Raw genomic sequence first — 23863 nt, forward strand, 5'->3', positions numbered from 1 at the left:
ACGTGGAACTTTCGTGAAAGTGTCGAAGGAATCTAAATTTATTAATGCAATTTCACATTTCACGCGGAGAAGTTCACCGAGATTCCCTCCGCCGCCGCGCCGCGCCGTCGGCCGTTCTTCATCGGCGTCGTTTCGAATTCCTCTCGGTTCATTTTCATGGGCGTAGTGGTCGAAGAGTTTCCATATAGTGGTTGCGTCGGAGTTGTTGTCCAGGGACGGAAATGCATAGTGAAGAAACCGGTGAAAATGGAATGTTAAGAGAAACGGTGACGTTAAGAGCGAGATGCGACGTTAAAGGAATCAATTTGCCGGTTTATAGTCATGGTGGAGCATCAAAGCGGGCAGAACCACGCGGGAACTGGTCATTTGGCGTTCGTTCAATCGCTGCGTCGATTGAACAGTTTATGAAACGCCTGAAAAAGAGCTGTGAACCCTTTCAAGTATGGGATCGTCTTCGTGATTGCCAGCTCGTGGGAAATTCTTAAAGAGTTCTATCAGCATTCTTTTACGCAACGGCGACGCTGCGCGATTTGGGAGGCATGGCGCATGACGTGCCAAAGTGAAAAAGAACGGGACGCGGAGCACATGAATTCACGAGGCTCTGCCACTCGGCCGTTGAAGATGCTACATTGAAAAGTTTAGCAGAGTACGAGTATGAAAGTACTTTACTATTTCTTTTAAACCTGTGCAAAATTAAAGAGTGACCCAAAAATTCGACCCTTTTGGGTCCCTTGATTTTGGGACTTCTGCTTGTGCCAAATGATAGCTAATATCAAGACATGAAACGGTGCAAATTTTCAAGTTGAGTTGACAAGTTTATTTGATAATTCGAGGGATCCAAGACTTAGGTCGTCGAAGATGCTACACATACGCTTGTACAGAATCCAATTTCATTGTAGTTGTGCAAATAACAGTTTGAATTGTATGAACTGTTTGAAAAGTTTTGTTTCAATCATGAACGCGATTAAAAATTACATTTATTAATTAATTATAAATTACAATCGTGAACGCAATTAAATTATAATTAACTTAGATTTAACACAAACAATGAATGTGGTTGTGCTTCTAAAACATTTCGAACATTTCAGTTTTTAATTAAAATAACTGTACAAACAAAAATACGAGATTCTATGTTATTGATATTGTCGATTAAGTAAACTGGTCGATATGTTAGCACATTTTTCGTAATTCTGCAAAATACATAAAAGAAATGGTTGAATTAACATTTACACTAAAATACGTAACGAATGAAAGAATGTCATAACAATTGATAAAAATCTGAACAGAGCCACTTGAGTTGTAATCATGAAGTCTGTTCCTCGTTACGTCATATATTGACTCGTACTACTAGCTTCCCAGGCACTATATCAGTTGTGGCATTCGCCACGAGACAGATTAATCGATGTACGCGTTAACTTCCAAATTTTTTATTTCAAATTTAAAAAGTAATGAATTGTTTCCTAGTCTTCAGATTAACTAATTTTAAAATGATGATAAAATATGGTGTTCCGGACACGATTTAAAATCGAGCTGCGTGTCGAGGGATTTGATCACGGTGCTTGTCAGGTTTCGCGTGAAAGCTGAAATTTGACGCCAATCCGTGAAGTCTATTAACGTGTCGAAATCGATTGTAGAACAGAAAATGGTTTTTCGATAATCCACTATTACGCCAAACATGGCTACGATTCGCAATGTAATTATGTTGTAGAGTGCCTCGTGAATGGTTTACAAATAGTAAATCGCTTGTCAATTGCACGTATTAGGGAATCACAGTGAAAAAATAGAGAGGTGTTTTCGATCACCAATAGAAAAAGTGGTGTTCAAGAATGGCTTCTCTTCAAGATTTTATTGTTCTCGACATTCATTATTACCTTCGATCGAAGCTTTATAGAACAGGGCCTAAAGGCAGTAAAGAAATCATAACAAAAGCATAAGGACTCATTTGTTCAATCGAGCAGTAATTGTTCAATGCTATAATTGAACTAAAATCTAATCATCGAATAACGACACAATACTGGCAACAGTCGCTTATCCTCACCTTGATGCACAAGCGAGCTTCATTTTAAACAAAATTTTTGTTCATTTAAACACACCGTTTTAATTACTTCGTTAATTGAGGTCCGCATCTCCGTCGCACAAGTAACCGCGACTTATCGAAACGATCATCCGTGGTTATTCGCGCGGCAACGTTGATATCTTACGACTGCCCTAACGAACTTACGTTCACAGAAACTCACCGATGAGGTACCATTCCCCGTTCTTGATGAAATCGGACAAGTCACCGCCCTCCATCGAGTTGAGTACCAGATCGAGCTACCAAGGTCAAAGATTGATTAAGACACGCACATATCTACGTTTCAGGGGATCCGCTAGGCAAGAGGAAGCAGATGCATGCGACATGCGACAGATTTTCTTTACTAGAGCTTCTACGGGGCCTAGGATCTACCTTTGTAGCAACACAGATTACGCAGCGAATACGTTTGGGGATTGCGACGCAATAAATTGTGGGAGGAGATGGCTCTGGGGACGATGGAATGTCGCGAACGGTGTTTCGTATGCTTATCTGGTGCATAAAACGGATGGCAGGTTCGGCGAAGATCGACAGACAGAGCATGAACATTCCTCTTTGTCACTGAGACAACGTTCCTTCGGAAAAATGGTTATCCAAGCGAGATTATCCTGCGAGTCCTCGTTAGTCACGTTTTGGAAACACCTTTTCTCATTTTTGCAACTTGTGGTCAGGCTGCTAATAACAGGCTGCCGATGGACTTCATTCAAAAAAATTTTTCCATCTAGTATGATTCTCAGGACACACAGAATAAGAGAAAAACACATATATTGTATAATCTTGAAAGAACCAAAATGCAGCTAGAAAGAAAAATCACCCGATGCTTGCGCCAACGCATTCCATTCCCCGGGAGCTCGCAAAATTTCCTAAAAGTCAGAGCGTTCAGAAATTCCTCTCTAAACAGAGCAATTAAAACAGTAACCGAAACTGAAGCATTTCATTAAATTTCGTTCGCGAACTGATTACTGTTTCATGCTCGGCGAAAGTTGAACGCGGGGCGAACATTTCGCGAACAAAACGGATTATACATGAACGAAAGAGAGAGCGAGTCCGGTGTATTCTGTTCTTTGCTTCCTCTGTCGACGTCCTTGTTGCGAGAGATAGAAGTTGCTACCGAAGAAAAAGTCTTCGAGTGAGATACTTATTCGTTTCCGGAATGCTCTTTAAACGGTTTCCTGATTTCTCCAATTCCGCAGGCATCCCGACAGACTCACCCCCCTCGCCCGTCCATCTGTTGCTCTTTGATCGAGAGCCAAACGAGATGCGGTTTAGGGTTAACTTTCATGACCTACATTTTCTGCCAGGCAACCGTTCTTAAGGGGCTATTCTGGTTTTCCTGTTTCAAAAAATCGATTTCGAAAATCAATTAAGACATTTGTTTCGGACATACTGATATCTCGAGCACAATAAAGGCGAGCTTACGTAGAGGGGAAGAGATCAGCCGTCAGCACTTTCCCAGTGAAATTCAATAAATTTGTCGACGAACCGTAAGAAGTTTTTTCATAAGAACAGAACGGCGCTCCTGGAACTCGCAACGAAAGCGCAGTTATTACATTCGAACTTTCACTGAATACGGTTATTGGCCAAGAACTTTGAGCTATGGCTGGTGTTCAGTCGGAAGCTCGAAGACTAAGCGATTTTTGCAAATCTTTTTTTCTCGAAAACAGTAAGACTGTGTTCGACGAAGTATTTCAGCATTTAAACTGGATTATTATGTTTTAGTGGAGCAAATCTTTTCGTGAAAAAATGTGTGCTTTTTAATTCTTGTAATTAGATCGTGAAAATGTGCAAAGCTCTTAATCTCGGTTCAGCTAATGTAACACGAAAGAAATATCCGCGCTTCTAGCAAGAGAGGCGGACAATATTTTTGGAACGTCACCGAAAACGGACGACGGTCAACCGGACGAGAGTTTTCACGGAAAAAAAGCGCAGAGAAAGTTATCTACAGCGAACCGGTATTTGTTCCGCGTGGAAAAAAGACCAGGGATTTTTTAGGTCTCGCGTGAACGGGCTCTATATTATTATTGCTTTCTCTTCCTCTCTTTTTCCCGGATTGTCAGTGCAGCTCCTCTTTTTACAATAATTCAGGGGAGCCTGAACGGGCTAAACTTTGCGTTCCACGGACTTGAAATTCGCCGAGCGTTACGACGGATACACGCGGCACGACACGTTCGCCTCTCATAATTCATCGTCAGACGTATATTTCATGAAAGCAGCTCGATTCGAGCGTTTGTTCCCGAGGGATTTGCGGCTTAGACTACGCCCGACGCACTGAGACTAATCGTCGACTGCCGATTTCGCTGGTATATGCCATATGCTCCCTGTCCATACCTAAACAGACTTGCGTCTCGTGAGATCGACAGTGCGTATGCACTATACACTCGCGTGCATGAGTCACGGGACACCAGCTTTTGCCATGGAGATTACCTCTTGATTATTATACAGTCCATATGCAGCAAGAGTTGGTAATGTGCCCCTTTGCAATTTTGATATTGCAGTCGGAGTTGGGCAAAAATTTTGTTTAAATAAAAATTTCGAATAAAGTAGGTGTTTTCCAAGTGGGTTCTAAACCCACTTAATTCCAAGTCTCTATTCCAATTAAATTTTTGCACAACTCTGATTACAGTAAAGCCATGATCTAAGAAAAACCCACGGGCCCGTGCTGTTTCTTAGATCGTACAGTTCTACTACTTATTTTACATTGGCTAAAAAAGTTGGAAAGACTCGAGACAAATAGACAATCTCTCTGAATCTGAAGTTAAGGAAGAATTAGTTGAGTTTAGTTATTTTAAAACACACTGACAGCATTAATGAAACGATGTTCGAGATTGTCTGCCTGATAAAATTAAATTCATAGAGAATGAACAATTATTTTATTAAATTTTCGATTCCGTTCCATTTTACATATACCGAAATGACTGTCCAGTACCTTATGGTCGAGACTGTACGCGTCACAGGAAACAATGAACGCCGAGGTTATGCGCGCTGAAACGAATCAAATCTGCGAAATGAATTTTTACTCTGGCTGTTATATCGGGAATCGGAATGTTCTGGGGTGTTCGATAAATTAAATGTTCGTACCAAAAACTTCGACGAATGTTTCTACGTTATAGATGTAGATCAATGTAAAATTATTCAACAAATGGGAATTTGGAAGCGATTTTTCAGCGGAGACATAAAGAGACTTCCGAACGTTACTAGTGAGCGAGCAAGTTCGACATTATTCAATATGAAACTGCATTTAAAAAACTTGGTTTTACATTATCGTAATAATGCATCCCTAAACGAGATGCGTTTGAGAATATTAAACATTTTCATTTTATATCGTTGCTTTCGAAGCTGCTTTAAACAACCTTTTCATGTTTCTTTGCATTGTTCGCCCGGTGTTCGACGTTATTTTCGACGTATTTGTTTGTTGTATTCCTTTACTTTCGTAGGAAAATGAAAATATTGACTCTTGCATGTTTAAATTAGAACTTGGTTGTATGTATTTTTTAATTCCAATTTCTTCCACTTTTTTTCTGAACGCTCTAACAAGAAAAATTTCCTTTGTATAATTGAAACATTCTTCATTAAAATATGATTTGACAAATGTACATAATAGAAAAAAATAGTAGTTGTCATTAGAGAAGATCCTCCGTAATCAATAAAAAAGCTCTTAATTCACGGCGACAGCATAAAAAAACAATGAATATAAATGTCGTTTGTATTCTTTCTCACGATTCAGTTGCCCAAAGTTCACAAACAATCCCGCAAAACATTATTCGCTCAACTGGCTGCATATCAATCCACGAGATCATAAAATCTTTCGGGACGTTAATTCGACCGCCCACGCACTTTCATTCGAATCTCCGGCCGCGATAAAAACACGACAGCAATCGCATGTTTCGCAACAATTTAAAAAGATGCTTCCATAAACGCCACGGCGCGACACTTCACGGTAAAACACGCGTATCGATTTAATTGTCGTTATCAACTGCGGCCGAGGAAAAAAACTGTAACAAGCCCGTGTCCGCGAACTGCGCCAGCCTGGAATTTATCGCGGCACGCGCGATAGGTAATTAATTCTAAACCGGTGACAGATGACTTGAACGCAATCTACGTCGTCCAGTGCACGGGTTTTGTCCCGGCACGTCCGTCACGGCGGACGATCAACTCCGTTCCTCGATAATATCGACTAACACTATCTCCAGTGAAAAAGAGATGTGTCAGGGAAACTGACAATTTCATATTAAATCGATAATCTGCCCTATTTCTCTGATCCACTGACGTCTTTTCAACGATCATCGTCAACCGACGCGATCGCTACCGTCGACGATCTGCACACGTGTCGATATATTGCTAGACACAACCGTGGAAACGTGGAGAACATCGAAAGAAAGTCGCAGATTTTTTTCTGTAAATCGTGATTTATACGGGTTGTCCCAGTATTGATGATAATAACCGTGGAGAACCTGATTCTCTACATGAGAGAATAAGCTGAAAATATATGGAATAAACTTTGTTCGTCTGACCCCCCGTTTTTGTGAAAGTCGAGGTTGAACATTCGGCGAATGTGTCTGTGCATCACCGACCGATTCTACTTCTTGCAAATGCTAGGCGGATTTTCAAAGTCGATGTTCTCGATAGCGAAGCCCCGAATGAAACAAAGTTTATTCCGTATTTTCTCACGTTGAATCACCCCCTCCGCGGTTGTGCCATAAATACTTGGACACGCTGTATAGTCACGAACAAAGGTATTGCGACAGCTAACTTTTAATTGCAGTGTTGCAGAACAGTGATGGCACAAAAACATTTAGACACGCTATGAGTTCTCACAGTTATGAATAAAAATTAAGCTAAATTGTTCGGTTGTTCAAAACGTGTCTGAACAAAATCAATTTTATTTTCTCATACAAGGTATGTGATGATGAATGTGACGCGTGTGCGTCATCGGTAACGAACGTGCAAGGTTTGGCAGTGATTAGAAGTGTTGGTAAAGCGAATAGAAATCACCGATTCAAAATTAACAGCGCGTGCACGCGAAACGTAATTATTATCAGAAGGGATTTCCAGCGAAGGAGACTTTATGCGAGCACATAAATATATATGTATGTATGTGTAGGGGATCAGACAATGGAGCATAATGGATGTTGGATTTCACTCGCTTACGAATATTCGCAGGGGGCATTTGCATTGTTAAATACATGGATCATACTGCGAAGAGCTCGCTGATGAGGACAATCGACTATTTTACGTTATACGCCGACGACACATACGCGCGCACACAGTCGAATACGGCAGCGAGCATGTTATTTGTACATGTACATGTATATCGTCCAGTGACTTAACTCGTCGAGTGAATCTGAGAGATTTTTGCTGGTAGAATATTAAACTTCTAGATATATACATATATTTCACGATATATATTTATATCCGTAGTATGTGGACAATGTTCGTTCTGCAGATACGACGTCGATTGTTCGGACCGCTTAACCCTCATCCACACGGGCAATTTTTTATACAATTCTGCATGAATTTGAAATAGGTACCCGGGTACCACGTCGTGTGGATGAGGGTTAAACAGATTTAAATATTTTCTCGGTGTTGTATGCAAGGTGACTCGATAAGAACTGTTATCTAGAATGCATCGTAGAGAATTCTTTGTTGTCGCTAGAATCCATTCAATGGAAGCAGTTTCTTCGTTTTATATCTGCAATTTTGTGAAATAATACGAAACCTTGAGTCTGTTTGATGCTATTAGATTTTTTCATCGAACGCAAACGGATTCAAAAGTTTTCCATTCAATGTTGATGTTCAAGGTTTTTCTTAAATTACTCTCTTAACCCTCATACGCTCCTCAAAATTAGTTGCACAAAAGAGACTGGGATAATAAATTCACCCATTTTTCTTCTACACGATAAATTGGCAAATTACGTTTTATTTGTAACGTCATATTATAAAGGAATACATCTCACAAAATAGACATAAAGAGATCAATAATTACACAGTATGTGAAATAAGTAAATGGGTGAATTTTCACCCTGAGGAACGTATAAGGATTAAAGAAAATGTACAGCGATATTAGAGAAAAATCTATTGTTACCATGATATTTTACAGTGTACAAATAAATGAACTAGAACGCAGTCACTAGAAAAGCTTTTCGAGTACACTGTATTTCATGAAAACAGTTTTTTATGGAAAGAATAAATAACGTGCTTTTTTAGAATAACAGTCTTTATTTACTCATCCTGCATTGTTCACAGAAATATATATTACGCTGGGCATAGAACAATATTTATGGTAGCTTTCGGAACGAATCGTTGCATTTGATCGATGCGTATTTGCCAGATAAAAATGCAAGGCATGTACTTCGCCCTAAAATAGAAGACAAAATTCTGTATTGTTGATGAATAAAAAATAAATAAAAAATATTATCACTCTTCGCGCGACACGTGGTTAATAAAATTGTTGGATAAACTTCCGAAAAGGACATACTTCCGATCTTTTTTATACTCTGGAGTATTACATATTTTGACGTGCTGATTACGAATATAGTGATAATATAGTGAAAATTGGCGCAAATTTTATTTTCATAGCGGAAACCATGAAAAAACCATAAAATTATAGATTTTTCCATTTATTTCCGTAAATAATGGTAATTGTGAAAAATACTTCAAATAAAAGTTGTGGGTATGTCCTATTGATTTTTGTCATAAACACGATACTTTTTGAGAAAAACGATATTAAATGTTCAAAACTCCATATAACTTACAACACAAATCAAGAAAAAAAATTTTTTACCATTTTAATTTCACTCTCTACCTTACCGACACTAGTCCTGGATTTCCGTATGCGTGGACGGGCCCATTCTAGATATTTAATTAATTGGTTTAACAATTGGAATTTCGAAAACACCCCGTCCTTGTGTGTGTTCTATTCTACATGGATATTTTTCATATCGTATAAGTCAATAATTATCTATCATTTTTCTCAGAAAGTATTATCCTTATGACAAAAATCAATATGACATAAAATGTGTATTTTAATGAGATCAACAACTCTTATCTGAAGTATTTTTCAAAATTCCCATTATTTACGGAGGTAAATAAAAAAACTATGATTTGTATGGTTTTTTTCATGGTTTCCTATGAAAACAAAAATAAAATTTGTGCCAATTTTCACTATGATATTCATAGACTATTAACAAAATCGAAGGTATGTCCTTTTCGGAAGTACACCTAAATTGTTTAAAAAATGGTAAAGAACAGCGTTTTTTTATAATCTAAAATGACAATTCTTTATGGAAGACAGTGTATAAGAGATATAGAAAGTAGTTCGCAGTTCTGTCTTGCGAAGATCCTGCAAAGATCCTGCAGAGATGCTGTGGCTCTTCGACTTCAAGGTCAAAGTACGTGCCGAATCTGCGAATCCAGCTGAACGTGCGCATACATCGCTCAAATCTACGACAGAAACATTGCTCACACCCTTGAATCCCGCGTTACACAATCCCGAACCTTTTAACCTCGTATCGATAACAATGGGACACCACTGGCGACTGAAACGTGGTATCTCAATGTTCCCGGACAAAACTCGGGCACCGTTTTAAACTGTCTCCCGGAGAATTTCCGAAATTGCTCTAGTCCCGCGTACCGGCACGCTGATGGCACACAATGAAAAAGACAGAAAAAACAGACACACACGCACACACAACCAATGTACAGAGCAAAAAAAAGGTTACACCGACGAACAACGCGGTGCTGTGAACCGGCTAGATCCACACAGGGAGCGCATGCAGTGGCACATCGATCGAGTAGATAATTTACACGTGTAGATGCGCTCGGATGGGGGCGTATGTACATGTATACATATACATATATATGTACATATAGAAACAGAAACATGCGACACACACGCTGTACACTTATATACACGTACGGTGGATCAAAAACGTATCGACACTCGAATTTCTTTCTGTGACGCAAGCTTGAAAGTATTGGCAGACTGCTGATTTGTATCGTAATTGTAATACGCTTTTAGAAGATTTATGTTATTAGTAGACTGCGGATATTATGCATTTATGACAAAAATGAATAGGTGTAATTCGAAATAGTAAAGGGATTAAATGAGTTTAACAGTGTCGATTCACTATTTTTAACATACAAAACGTATTAATGAGGAAAATAAATTGTTACTTGGCTTCTATAGATCGTAATTGATAGTAGTTATTAGAAATACTACTATAATAGAATTTGCTACCATTAATAACAAGTTTACTTTCTCGTAGTAAACCATTCAGGTTTCTAAACCATTAGTTTCACTCGCGTGTACAATAAAGTACTACAAAAACCAACTTGCATCGGTATGCTACATTATCAGATTTGAGACCTCAAGAGCAAACCGTGCTCTTCCAGAACTTTTTTTTTCCAATGTCTCGCAATCAGAGTGTTTACATTTAACACACTGTGAACATACTGGTGCGTTTCACCAATAGATTGGGCACATAACATGGCTAAAATAAGCAACTAAAAGTAAAACGTGAATCGAAACGCTCACACCTATGCTATTCGTACGCGTCTCAAACGCACACGTCGTGTAAGGAAGCCCTAAATTTCATCAGTATAATATCTTCGTGACTTAAATTGTTAGAAGAAATCCGAGTGAGAAGCAATACTTGATCGATCCACTGTATTTGTCCGCTTGATCGGCGTCGAGCGTGTTTCGTACAGGGCTTGAAACCGTTCCGAAAGTAACTGCTTAAATCTGTTATACAAAGGTTTCGATTAAAACAGTTACGATATATACAGCTACAATGTAACTTTTGAACCAGTGAATTCCTACGATTAAAACTAGTATTTTCGGCATTTTCTCTTCAAAAGTTATAGGACTCTGTAAAAAAAAATTGAAAATTTCTGGTTCCCTCAAGTTTCACCGTTATAACATTGTTTCGGTTCTTCTTTATTATTATTTCTGCTTGAGATTGTGTGTGTGTGTGTGTATGTGTGTAATAAATCTATTTCTTTGAATATACTGGATGATCAGTGGTACAACCCAGAAAGGGGGTGATTCTACGAGGTGTGCTACTCGCGGTAGAAATAGTGTGAAGAACCGAAATCGATACCGTAACAGTTTCCAAGCCCTGGACTTTCGTAGCGACGTTGAAGCGATAGGGACGACTACAGGGTCTGCGAATTCGGGTAGAACAAGTGTCAGGGGGTGCGTGTGAACGGTGTTTCCGGAACAGAATCTTCCGTTCTCCTCTTTCCCCCTTGTTTCCTGAGCCCCCTATGTTCCCGGGAATACGGTTGATGGGGTTTCGTGGCGAAGGGGGTTTCGGTGGTGGGGGATTGCGAGGGGGGCTGGGGGCATGGGGGTTGGTAATATTGGACGCGTAGTAATCAATGGATTGATTATGATGTTGCCGCGTATTTATACCCCGGATTTACGTGTCCCGCGTGTTTGAGCTGGCTCTTTCCTCTGTTTACGCGCTCGTACCGTTCCGCTTAATGCGCGTATACACGCGAGAGTCCGCGCGGAAAATGCCGGTGAATAAACGGGCGCGGCCCACGGTAATTAAAACAGATAAGCGGAACGTCGGGAATGATCCGTTGGCGAACTCCATTACCGCGCCGCGCGCCGGTAAAACCCGAGCGAATTGCTGCTAACGCGTTCTTTCGTGCCGCCCCTTCGCGCGACAATGTGCTCCCGATTTTTACCGAGTTCGTAAACACCTTCGCCGATTTGCTCCTCCTATCTACAACAAAGATTTTGTTTCGTTTGCTTCCCTGTCTGATTTTAGCGTTAAACTGGCTTTACAATGATCTGGCAGCATTTCCGCCCAGTGATCCAGTCCAGCACTAGATCGTAACTGGGATAATGTAAGCGATGTTTTCATTCCAGTTCAGTGCCCTTATTCCGTCAAATAATCCAGTCCAATGACTGGATTGATAGTGTGTACGTACGTACAGTGGCTAACAAATTTTTTTGAAATTTAAAATAAGATTTAAAAAACTGCAATTGCAAAAAACTTCATTGAACTAGGATGAACGCTTACAATTCTTCAGTAAAGTATTTTCGGACATACTATTTGTTTACCTATTTTTTGGACACTGCATACCAAAAACAAAATTATACTATCACTGTCTCGTTCGCGAAAAAAAACGGATTCTTGTAAAACCGGATGATTGTAGAAAAACGTGCGTGGGCTTTTTAACACTTCGCGGAGCGCGCGTCGATTCGCCGAAAAAAGTTGTTCGAAAATTCTCAGTCGAATCGTTTACGAGGAAACACGTTCCAATTTCGGATCGGAGTTGGTTACCGCTGAATTTCGAACTGTATTCTCGGTTCACGGAATACGGGAGCTCGCGGGACGTGCACGAGAGAAGCTGGGCGCAGTTGATGGCTGCAACAAACGATACCCGAACTCTTTAGGAATTCGACGATCCGCAGTTCGCTCGGATAGGGTGTTGCCAAGAATTCCCGGTGAATTCGCCTGATCAAGGAAGAATGTCATTACCGAACGAGATAAGAAAGAAAGAGAAAGAAACAATATGTACTTCGAGAAAGACTGCTGTCACGACGCGCCAACACGTAAAACAGAGGCGGCTTATGGTGCCGGTGCCACAGATGGTGCATGGTAGATGAATTTAGCGATTTTCTCTTTAGAATCCGCAGTGTGTTACTGTCTGACACGCATATAGATGGGTATCGTGGCGTGTTTTGGAGGTGGGGACGGGAGCAAAAAGTCGTCCGTTTCGGCGTCCATCTCTATCCCAACGAAACGATCCCCTCGTTACCTATTCGAATTAGCTCGGCGATACGTTTCGGCCGAGAGAATTCATATTTAAAAAGCTAATCACGGAACAATAAGTTCCCCGAGGCTGAACGCGTTCCTAGCGATTTAGCGGTTCCCGTATTAATTAACAGGCGCGTTTGGAGCGGCTCGTCGCATGCGGCTATCGCGTGAATCCTCTCTCTCCGAACAAAAAAAAAAAAGAAAAAACGGACGAAAAAATAAAAAACGATCGAGCCGACTGCGCGCGAACGAATGCCACTCGATTTCCGCGGGTATCAATTAACCGGTGCGAGTTTAATACACGTAGGACAGGCCGATGAAGCCGGAAACGGTCGATTTTCGAACGGCTGGTTATTTCTCTATATCGAGTTGCTTCGATTAAACACACTTATGGTCTAGGGTGAACACAATACTTGACATATTATCGAGATAGGTCGTTAAGGTCTTCGGAATATTATCTTGCGTGAATGCCCTGACTCACATTCGAGGTGTTTTCCATAACCCCCTTTTTTTATTCTACTGTTTTCTTGTTTTCTCTTTCGTTTTCTTTTCCATCTTATCTTTTTGTTCGTTTCGCTGTACTGTTTTTTTTTCGTATTTGTTTGTTCTTTTTGGTTTTATCACGTACCACGTAGTTCCTGTTTTGCTCTCTTTTACTGTTGACTCGTGCTCGATTGCAGCGAGAGGCACGCAAGCAAGAGCGCATCCGAACGGAATGAATTTGCTTCGCACACACACGGGCAACGTCGGCAGGCTTGGTATACACGTGTCTCGTATGTTCTTGGACTTCGCTACTTGGTGTGGGAGTGACTCGGAATATGGTGTGGGGAAGAGTTGTTAAGTAGATCGTCGGATTATTTCTGAAGTTCCCCCCGGTCCGGCGGAAGTTTATTTTTTCAATTTCCTTCCGGCCCGGCGGGGAACGCTTGGAAACTGCTGCGCGAGGACGGATTGTTTTGAGCACCCCCGTGCGCACGGAACCGTTCCCGTTTATCTCGTACAAATTCAAGTAGCCAAGTATCTCTTTAGAAATGCTAACTCGAAAATAATTGTCGCGAAGTAAGTACGACTCGAAACGGTCGACGTATTCTTATCGCTTTTAATTGATGCGTCCTCGTGTAGCACCTCGCCTCGGCTCTTATACGTTTCGCGAACCACCTCGTCAGAGAATATCAAAGAGATCAATGTGTTAGCAAAGCGAAATGCTATAATGCTGGTTCTCTGTTATTACTTCCTTTGCAAACAAGCCGTTCTCAGTGAAATCAGATCGGTTCTCTTCCCGTATGAAAATCTTTCCTTGTTTGCCTTACTGTAATTCGTGAAGTATTACTTCGGATTTATTGTAGTTACAGCAAATATTGCAGTTTCTACGCACGAAAATGTATTCATTATGTGTAATTGTGTGTGTGTACGAATTTAGGTACAAGCTTCAATTGAAATGAACGTGTGTAAAATTGAGTTTAGATGATTAAAAAGTAGTATGTCGCGAGTCAGCAGTACACCGATCTCTTCGTCCCAATTATAATCGTCAGTTTAGAAGAGTTGACGTTTGCAACATGTTTTAATTTTATTGAAATGGCAAACACTCTCGAGTTTGCATCGAAATATAAGACGATACACCGTTTACCTGTATGAGAAGATTATATTAATACGAAGGAATACGACAAAACATGGGAACATTTATAGTTAGACTGCGGATTTTATGCATTTAGAACAAAAATTGGTACGTACAATTTAAAGCAGTGGACATACATAAAAAGATTTAAGAACATCAACGTATTAGTTTCAGTTCAATAAAATAATTAAAACAAGAAAAAAATTTTTATGTAATCTCTGTGCCTTGGAATCGACGTAGACATTTTTTATTTTGCATAAATATCCGCAGTGTATTTATAATATTATGAACGAAGAAAATGACGATAGAAAATGCTGGTGGACTTTCTTGAAGAAAATGAGGTCACAGTATCTTCAGTTTTTGTTAGTATGGTAATAAAAAATATAATATGCATCAAAAAGCATGTGATTAATTGAATCGCGTTGTGTTTTGAACTCTACAAAATATTTTAAAATATTCAATAACCATGGAAATGACAAATATCGAACTTATTTAAAAGATGAAATCGGTATCACAAAATAATTTGACTGTATTTTATGTGAACGAATTATTGCAAGTCTAACCGAACAATCAAACATAACATTCATTTCTATGCATGACAACGAACTGACGTTTACCGTTATGATTAACCAACACATTTTCCACGTTCTATATGTAAATTATCATTGTGATACACATGTTAAACAGAGTTTACGTTAGGTGGATACAACAATTTCGGACAACACATATAGGGTGCTATGAAGTATGGCGTACAAAAGTTTCTGATAAGCCATTTTAAAAATTAAAAGTGGTACCGAAAGGTATTGTTTACAGCACATGGATATAACAATAAGAGCGAAGAGTCTAAAAATGAGAGTCTCTTCTACCTGGTTTTCCCCCTTACGTAACAATGTAACTCCTTAACATTTCCAGTGCCACGTTAATGTTCATAAAAGTCAATCAGACATTTATTTCATCTTATTTATTTCATTTTATTTATCAGTTATTTTCGTAACATTCTTATACCTCATGGATCCTAATAGAACTTTGTTTGTTTGCAAGATATGTTTCTTAAATAGATATCAGTAGAACCAAGAAAGTCATTAAAGCTGAATAAAAATATTGTTCTGTATGACGGAGCACTTAAATCAATTAGATAGAGAAATAAGTTAGGAAACGTTTGCACGCCATTGAGTTTGGTGCACTTACACAGACAGGTAGACAGATAGACAGATAAACAGACAAACAGACAGACAGCACAACAAAATCGCGTAAAATATGCATTCGAGTCGAATCGGATTAGCGAACGACGTCGTTGGATGAAACTGACAAACAGATTCGGACGTTGGGAGTGAAGGGGAGGAAAGTTTCCTCGGGGCGACGTCACAAGGAACGACTTCACAGGTAACGAACTCGCGATTCTCATGAAGGATGATAGGCGACAACTACGAAGTACTTTGGGACTGGCACGAGCCACTACATAGAACGAGGAAAGAATGAAGCATCTCGAGACGTCGTCGTCGCACCGGTCGGAACATGCATGCAACAGGTGCAAGTTAGGTATTGAATGCCTCGCTTATTCCACGGCGTTCGGTCGTGGGGGGCCAAAGAACATTTTATTGGGGGTCGCCAAATATTTGCCCAGCCTCTACGTGCGAGATCAGTGCAGTGCGTGACGTTGTGTGCGCTAGAGTCGTCGCCGATTTTCCCGAACTACCGGCTGTATGAAAAATTAGGTGAGCGTGTCTGCTCGCTGACGATCGAGTCGCGGATCTTTGCATTCGTCAAGTGTAGACGAAACTTTAACGCTTTGAGGACGATCGTCGACATGATTCTTACAATTGCAAATATACAGGGTGACACCAAAATTTTGCGCTTCCATTGTTAGGTGATTCCTACGGTCATTTTAATTAGCTTCTTCCTTTGCGAAAATATCCTCCGCGGCTTCGTTAAGATCAGCGAAAAACACTTTTCTCTTGGTCTGTGTTTTTCGTTAATAACTCCGTAACAAAGCAGCGGAGAACAGTTTCGCAAAAAAAGTTACTTCGAATGACCTCAGGAATGACCCTTTTCAAGGAAATACAACATTTTTTGGACACCCTGTATAGTTCAATTAGGTACATGAGGAAAGTATAAATTGTTTATCAGCAGAGGGTTAATTGCAATCGGTAGACTGCTGATCTTAGGCACTTAATCGAATCACAGAAATCGATAATTTAAGAATATTGTATTAAAATGATTAAAGCGGATTTTGTTTTTTGCATAGAGATCCGCAGTCTAGTGTAAATGTGTAGAATTAAATTGTCTCGTGGAAACTTCTGATGAATAAAGGTGTTCTTTCAAGTTTCACGAAAGTATGTGTGTGCGTATTATGAAAAGTATGCGTTCAACCGAGTTAACATAATTCACAGTATGATAGAATTCTCGATGAAGTGAGGTGAAACTTTAGTTGTGTGTTTTCCACTGGTGCTTGAGCACCCGTTGACAGGGAAAAATGTGTATTCATAGCTTGTTTCTTGGAAAATACACAGAGATCCACACAGTTGATCGTCCAAAGCTTATCTGCCTTGAATGTTTAAATTTCGTTTCAAACTTTCTACGAAATCGTGTTTGATGTACGACGTTGATACATTACTGTTTTCAGCAACATAAATGTTTGCGGATGAGAATAGAAATGTTAACTTTGCTAATTTGCATGATGCTAGTGTGAACCTTCTCGATTATTCGAAGTATCGAAACTGATTGTAATAAAATAATAAAGGTTGGTTTGTCGATCCATAATTTATGGATATAGTATATATTATTTGCTTCTCCATATTAACGATGATTTGCACAAATTTTGCAGAAGCATAACGTAAGTATACAAGACGGTTAATGCAAATTGCGAAAATCTCGAGGAAATTAATTCTGTTACTGCAACAATTTTCAAAGTTTCTCTGGTCTAATGAAATGTAAATGTTTTCTCATGCGTTGAGTAAGCGGCGGCGAAGTACATTATCAATTTGCATATTTAGGAGTCCCGATATAAGAAGTGTAACGTCGCCAAAATCAGCGAGAAAATTATTTGTTTGGAAATATTGACTTTCCTCTGTGTGCCATATTTGTGCTCATACCGGCCATGAAACTCATAATCAATTAATATACTAAAATTATAGAAACGAGAGTGTGCGTGTTATTTGTATAGTTCTATGCAGAATACTTTCTGCTGTTTGTCGTATTTGCAATCCTACCGATCATAAGACCCTTAACTAGTTAATGTGGTAACAATATAAGATTGAGTGCGTGTTATTTGTGTAATCGTTCACAGAAAATTAAAAATCGAATTTCAATTGTGAACAGGCTGTTTCAATACACCATTTCATGTATTAGGAATATGAATTAAGATGTTCCAGTAATAATTGTCTCTTTATGTTTGCACTTAATTGTGCGACGGAAACAGTTCCGATGACACAGACAACCATAGAAGTTTAACATTCGACGATCCACTTATTGCAATGCAAATGCTCTACTTTGTACACAGTGGGGCAATATCGAGCATTACTTTTCGCATACCAAACGAACATCATCGTGACATACAGTAATGAGTGTGTGTGCGAAACAAATACGTACTTAAGCCTAAGCTTTGCCAGTCATCCACTCCTGAAATTTTCCGTCAAATTGAACCATCGATACTCGAAAACTTATCACGATAATCTTTTCGCCGTTGTACTTACTAAAACCTAGTCAGTCCGAGAACAACAAATTAAGAACAAAGAAAATAGAAAACATCATTTTCCGCTACCTAAAAAAGATGTCTTGAAAATGAACAAACGGAAGGAATGTTGAAATGCATTGGATCGAATTTAATATTACGTATTACGTGAGAACGAAAGGAAAACGCATCGTAAAAGCGACAAGGCTAATAAATTTCTTCATTTTCGCTTATGCTCGTGGAAAAGTGTCGTATCTCTCCCGCAGTAGAAAAGTGCAAGAAAGTTGCGGGAAATATTACTAGTCTGTCGTAAAACTCTCACGGACAATGTATTACGGGTATAATAAAACTCGATCACTTATTGAAGTGTAGATAAGTTTCATCCAGATGCAGGTCTTGATATTCAATTTATCTCCTGTCCTTAGAGGACTTACGAATACGGAGACACATTGTATCTTGATTTCTACACACACACGCGATCCTCTTGGCAGCTCATCGATTTCTATTGCGGCGCGCATTTCTGCTCTGATCTGTTTCAGATAAATTCGTTTCTGTACTAATCACTCTTCAAACTTCGTTCGATATTAAATTCACACAATTATCATCTAAATCATCCGAAAAAGGGCATGTGAGGTTTTTTAAATTTTATAGGAGCGCAATTAGGAACTTAATTTGCTTTAACATATAATGAAACAAACCGTAAGAAGTCTTTCTGTTTTCAGTATTTTTCCAATAGAAGAAGGATAAAATTTAAAAAACCTAACATAGACCCGTAAAATGATACTGTCGATTTTTTACTAGAACACATTTTTGATCAAAATGGAATGGAATGGAATTTTGATCAAAGTCGAATGGAATTTTGTAGTTTTCTAGGTTATTCGATAAGTTTTGAATAAAACGAATAAAAATTCAATTTCCGAGTCGATTAAAAAAAAAATGCGTAAATCTGTGAAAAGCGTGTAACACGAAAACTGCGGAGGAATCAGCGAGGATCGCGTCGACCCGTCTCTCGTTGGGAAATTATTTGGCAACATGGAAAGCGATATCGATCGATTACACGTCTATCACATTGTACTCGGTGTAGCCGAAGCGTGATTAGATAGCCGATGAATCGGTTGGCGTATCGCAAACAGATCGAGGCGTACGATATCTTGATCTGATTGCGTGCAGCATCAAACGAATAGTTTGTCAGTTTCTGCGCCGGGACACTAAAACGATCCACTGTCCGGTAAGGATAAACGTGATTAACAGTTTATGATGAATAGCGACGGATCGGATAGGGCCAACAAACAACGGCGCTATCTCCCACGCAGTTTCGCGGATTTACGAGGTGTCTATCAGCGGTCTTGTGACAATCCTAAACCGAACTACGGGCCGCCCGCGTCGGAATTCTCGTAAAACGCTAATTGCCTCCTCGTTACGGACGTACGAACGACAATCCGACGGAGTAAATTAATTTTCGTCGACGAAGCCCAATCGCCACGCAGTTTCGCCCAGCTAATAGAATCCGTTTTTTATTAAGGCCCATTGTGGTTTTTCATCTACGGAAAATCGATTTTTCTCTTTTTGCATTCTCTTCACGTATAGGTGTTGTAGAATGTGTGTGCCAAAGGATTCGTTTGAATCAGGAACGATAATTGTTATAACCAAAAAGAAAAAAAGTCATGGAATAACAAGTACTTCATCGACTAAAATCGTATTGGTTACAAATGAGGATTATAAGTAACCGAAAATTTTTTCTCTTGTTGGTAAATGTTATCGTTGAGAGTTTGTTTAGATCACTTGTAACAGTTATTAGTGAGAGATTTTGATTTGGATCGCTCATAACAGTTATCGATGGGAGAAGTTTATTTCGGTCGCTCATAACAGTTATTGATGAAGGAAATTTGTAATAGTTATTATTAAATAGTATAACTTTCAAATGGTAGCCAATCAATTATTTCATAAATTTTTTATTCGTAAAATTCACTGCTACAATCAAAATTTAATGTGACAAACAAACAGATTTTGTGTTGTTCTTGTGGTCTGTGGATTCATCTTGTTGTACGAAACCTTCTCACTGAATTTCACAGGCTTGCTCCATCCGAAAAGGAGTAGACAACTCAGTAATTAAATACGCAACCGAAATGAATTTTCTTATCAATAATTATTATGAACAAGTGAAAAGAAATTCGGTCATCGATAACTGTTATGAGCGGTCGAAATAAATTTCTCTCATCGATAACTGTAATGTGCGATCGAAATCAATTTCTCTCATTGATAACTGTTATGAGCGATCGAAATTAACTTTTCTCATCGATAACTACTTTGAGCAATCGAAGCAGTTTTCCTTCATCGATAACAGTTATCGATGAGGATCCAATTTTTTGGACACTGATAACTGTTACTTGTAACCAAAGAGTATAAAAATCGATATTTCTTAATCATTTTGTTCTTCAATTTTTTTTATTTATGTTTTGTGTAGATTATCTTAAATTTCAATAATAATCAACTTTTTATTAATGATTTTTATCGTAGAAAATTTTAGAATAACTGTTATTTTTGATCCCTGGTTTGAATTCGTAAAATGAAAATTGATAGTCGAGTTCTAGTTGGCCAATTCACTTGAAATTTTGAGAAAGTGTTCAGCACACACCTTGTGATCGCAGGAACCAACATTTTTTAAATTCGTTAATTTTTTCCCTCCTTTTTTTATGGTGCTAAATTTTGTTAAAACGGTTTCCTGAACACTGCGAAGACTTTCGATGAGCTGCTTCGGAACACGAAGTAATATAACGAAATATGAGAGAATATATTTGTCACGTAGCACCATCATCTGGAGAAAACTGTAAAATATGTCGACAGTTGAACTATTTTCCACAGTTATTAATTCTTGCTCATTAGAAGACAACTCTGCAAATCTTTTAACATAATATTCTCAAAAGACAACTCTACTTTCATTTAACTTTATATTCTATTCTGGAAAACATTTTCCACAAAAAAAATGAAAAACTGCTTTCTTCAGAAAAAAGACTCGGCATGATTTTATATTTTACGTAAGTGAAGATTCGCAAAAATCTGAACGAGCGATAAGCAGTGGACATCGAAGCGGCTGTTTAAAAATCATCGAACCAGCAGTGGTTCTCCATAAAATCATTTGGTTACTAAAACAGCAGTCTAATGCCACACCGATCGATTACGACACTAACTTCTAAGCGTGTGCTGCGCGTTGATCAAACACCAAAAGACATCGAACTACAAAAACAACACACACGTAACGAAAGAATAAGTGCTATCCAAAATGAAAGAAACGAATGCAGAAAAGAACAAAAGCTAAAGACTCGCCGTAGCCTGTACCAACGGGAGAAAAGTAATCGGTAAGTATTCTACGCGCGAAACCGATACATGCAAGTTTCGTTTGCATATATCTCGGAACCTAGAAAATGTCAGGAGCGAGTGCTCGCTATTGGCTGGCATGGAAACGTCACTCAGCTATCGACTCCGCGATGGAAACTTTGTGTAGGTTCTGGACAACGGATCGACAGATTGAAAATAACTTGATCCTGATGTCTGGTACGCAGACAGTTTATTCGGTGTTGAGGAGAATCGTGAAGAAAGAGTGTACAGAATGGAGGAAAGAATTCGTGGAAAAGGGTGCGAAAGCCCGAGTAATTCAGCTGCAGATGGAATCTGTTTGCGAATCGTAAACTAGATGCTAGGGAGCTTATGACAGAGATCGACGAGAAAGAAATATAGCTCCCTTCAACTGAGAGGGGAGCAGTTGGATCTTAGAGGAAAGTGAGTCTTGGCATTTGTTTATTTAGTAAAATGTTCATTTTTTTCATACTTTTAGCGTCTTGCTAGGCGCCGATTGTTTGCAAGAGGAATCAACTTGGAAGACGCGGATTTAATTGGTTACATTCATTACTAAAAAATCTTTTGCACTATCTCGATTGGTACACTATGGATTTGTACAGCAAAGGTAATATAATTAGCAATATTAGAACTCTTTAGTACTGACACGTCTAGTTTGTATATCAGATATTATTTGCTCGATACTGGCTAACATTAACAGTTGTAATTGAATTTTATGTTAAGCAGGACTTACACAACATAGATCGAAATGTACAGGGTGTTCCCAAAGTGACTGGCCAGAGACTACTGGCGCGCTTTGTTCATCAGGATGGGTGTAGGAAAATATAATAATCGTATGTTTTAATAGTAGATGTAAAATACTTACACTACATAACATCATCGAAGACAGAAAGTAATCGATAAATTGTGTTGTAACAATGGAAAAAACTTTTCTTTATGTTTGTAAACGTTTTAACTGATGCCTGCATAAAAATTCTGTGGCACTGCTGTTTATTGCTAGTTGCGACTACTATGCCATGCCATAAGCACTAACGAAAACTAATGTTATTCTTACCGTTATTTAGTCATATCGACTTACGATTCCGTTTAATCGTTTATCATAGTATCGAGTTTATGTGAAAGCTAACATATTTAACAAGTATATGTTCTTCTAAAATCACTATGTTGAATCAAACATTCTTCCTTTTTATTAATATTTCAAATGTAATTTGGCTGAATTCTCGGGGTACGTGTATCATAAACTTTCGATTCTACTAATTACCATATTGAGACATTATTTAGTACAACACACGAAACAATTAAATAAACAATATTAAAAAACCATTTGTCTATATGAACGATTCCTTCAATCTGCTGGCAAACGATAGATAACCAAGCACTTTAGGAACACCCTGTATACAAAGTAGAACCAGTGAGCCGCATCTATTCGTAAAAATATGAAACATGCTGGTGTACTTTTAAAAAAAAATACAAAGCTATCATCCTGCGAAACGGAATCGATGCGAGAGAAACAAATTCGAATAGCTTTATAAGCCTCTCTCAGAAACAAAAACAAGAAACGAAAGTGATGACAAAAAAAAAACAAACAAATCGAAAAGTTTAGCGCCAAACGCAAGGCCCACCTTCCTCCGGCGATATTGTGATCGTTTTTGCGCATGCATGCGGCGACAAATTCGCAGAGTCTCGGGCATGCATCTTTGTTCGTCAGAGAAAACTGGTTGAAGCGGGAACAGATCGAGAATTTGTCTCGATCGCAACAATATTAATGGAAGAAAAAGGTGAAACGAAAAGCCGAGAATATAGAAAACACGAAACTACAGAATGAGAGGGAGACAGGGAGAGAGGGTGAGAGAAAGAGAAAGAAAGAAGAAACCAGGTGTATCGGAATTATGTTCGCGAGGGACGACCAGTTCAGGATAATCGTTACGGAGTCGATAGTAGAGCGACGCGAAACATTGACGTTCCATGCAAAATTCGCAATTTCCAGCACAGACATAATCACGTGGTCCCTGCTTTGACTGGTCGATGTATTTGTGTGTGAGGCATGTATAAGTATATTCTGGGTCATTGTGTTTCTCGGTCATCCTGTCCCCTACGTCCCACAGTGGGGTATTTGGTCGAAAAGACGGAAAAAAGTCGTTTTCTAAATTTTCGCGTACGTCATAAAATTTTTTCTGTGCGACGTAGTTAAAGGTCTGAACCGTTTTAAGGAAAACTGTGTGAATTCTTGCATTACAGTCCAATAAACCAATAAAAGTTGAACAGTATTTAAAAACATGTACAAACTTCTACATATAAAATTTCGAAAAAAAAATCTTTTTCGACAAATATCATTTTGACATTTTACATGTTGCAATGCATTTTTTTCATAATGTTATAGC

The 23863-nt window shown here is 38.9% G+C and overlaps 1 protein-coding gene across 10 annotated transcripts in view; it reads right to left on the reverse strand.

Moving 5' to 3' along the window:
* The window catches only part of Nachralpha6 (nicotinic acetylcholine receptor alpha6), a 390412-nt gene that overhangs the window by 146344 nt on the left and 220205 nt on the right, over window positions 1–23863 (reverse strand). For all 10 annotated transcript variants that reach the window (XM_076420937.1, XM_076420941.1, XM_076420942.1 and 7 more), the window contains one exon: window positions 2238–2313. In XM_076420937.1, coding sequence (XP_076277052.1) covers window positions 2238–2313 — 76 coding nt within the window. The remainder of the gene's footprint in view (window positions 1–2237; window positions 2314–23863) is intronic.

This window comes from Lasioglossum baleicum, chromosome 3 (genome assembly GCF_051020765.1).
Source record: "Lasioglossum baleicum chromosome 3, iyLasBale1, whole genome shotgun sequence".
In the NCBI taxonomy this organism is placed as follows: domain Eukaryota; kingdom Metazoa; phylum Arthropoda; class Insecta; order Hymenoptera; family Halictidae; genus Lasioglossum; species Lasioglossum baleicum.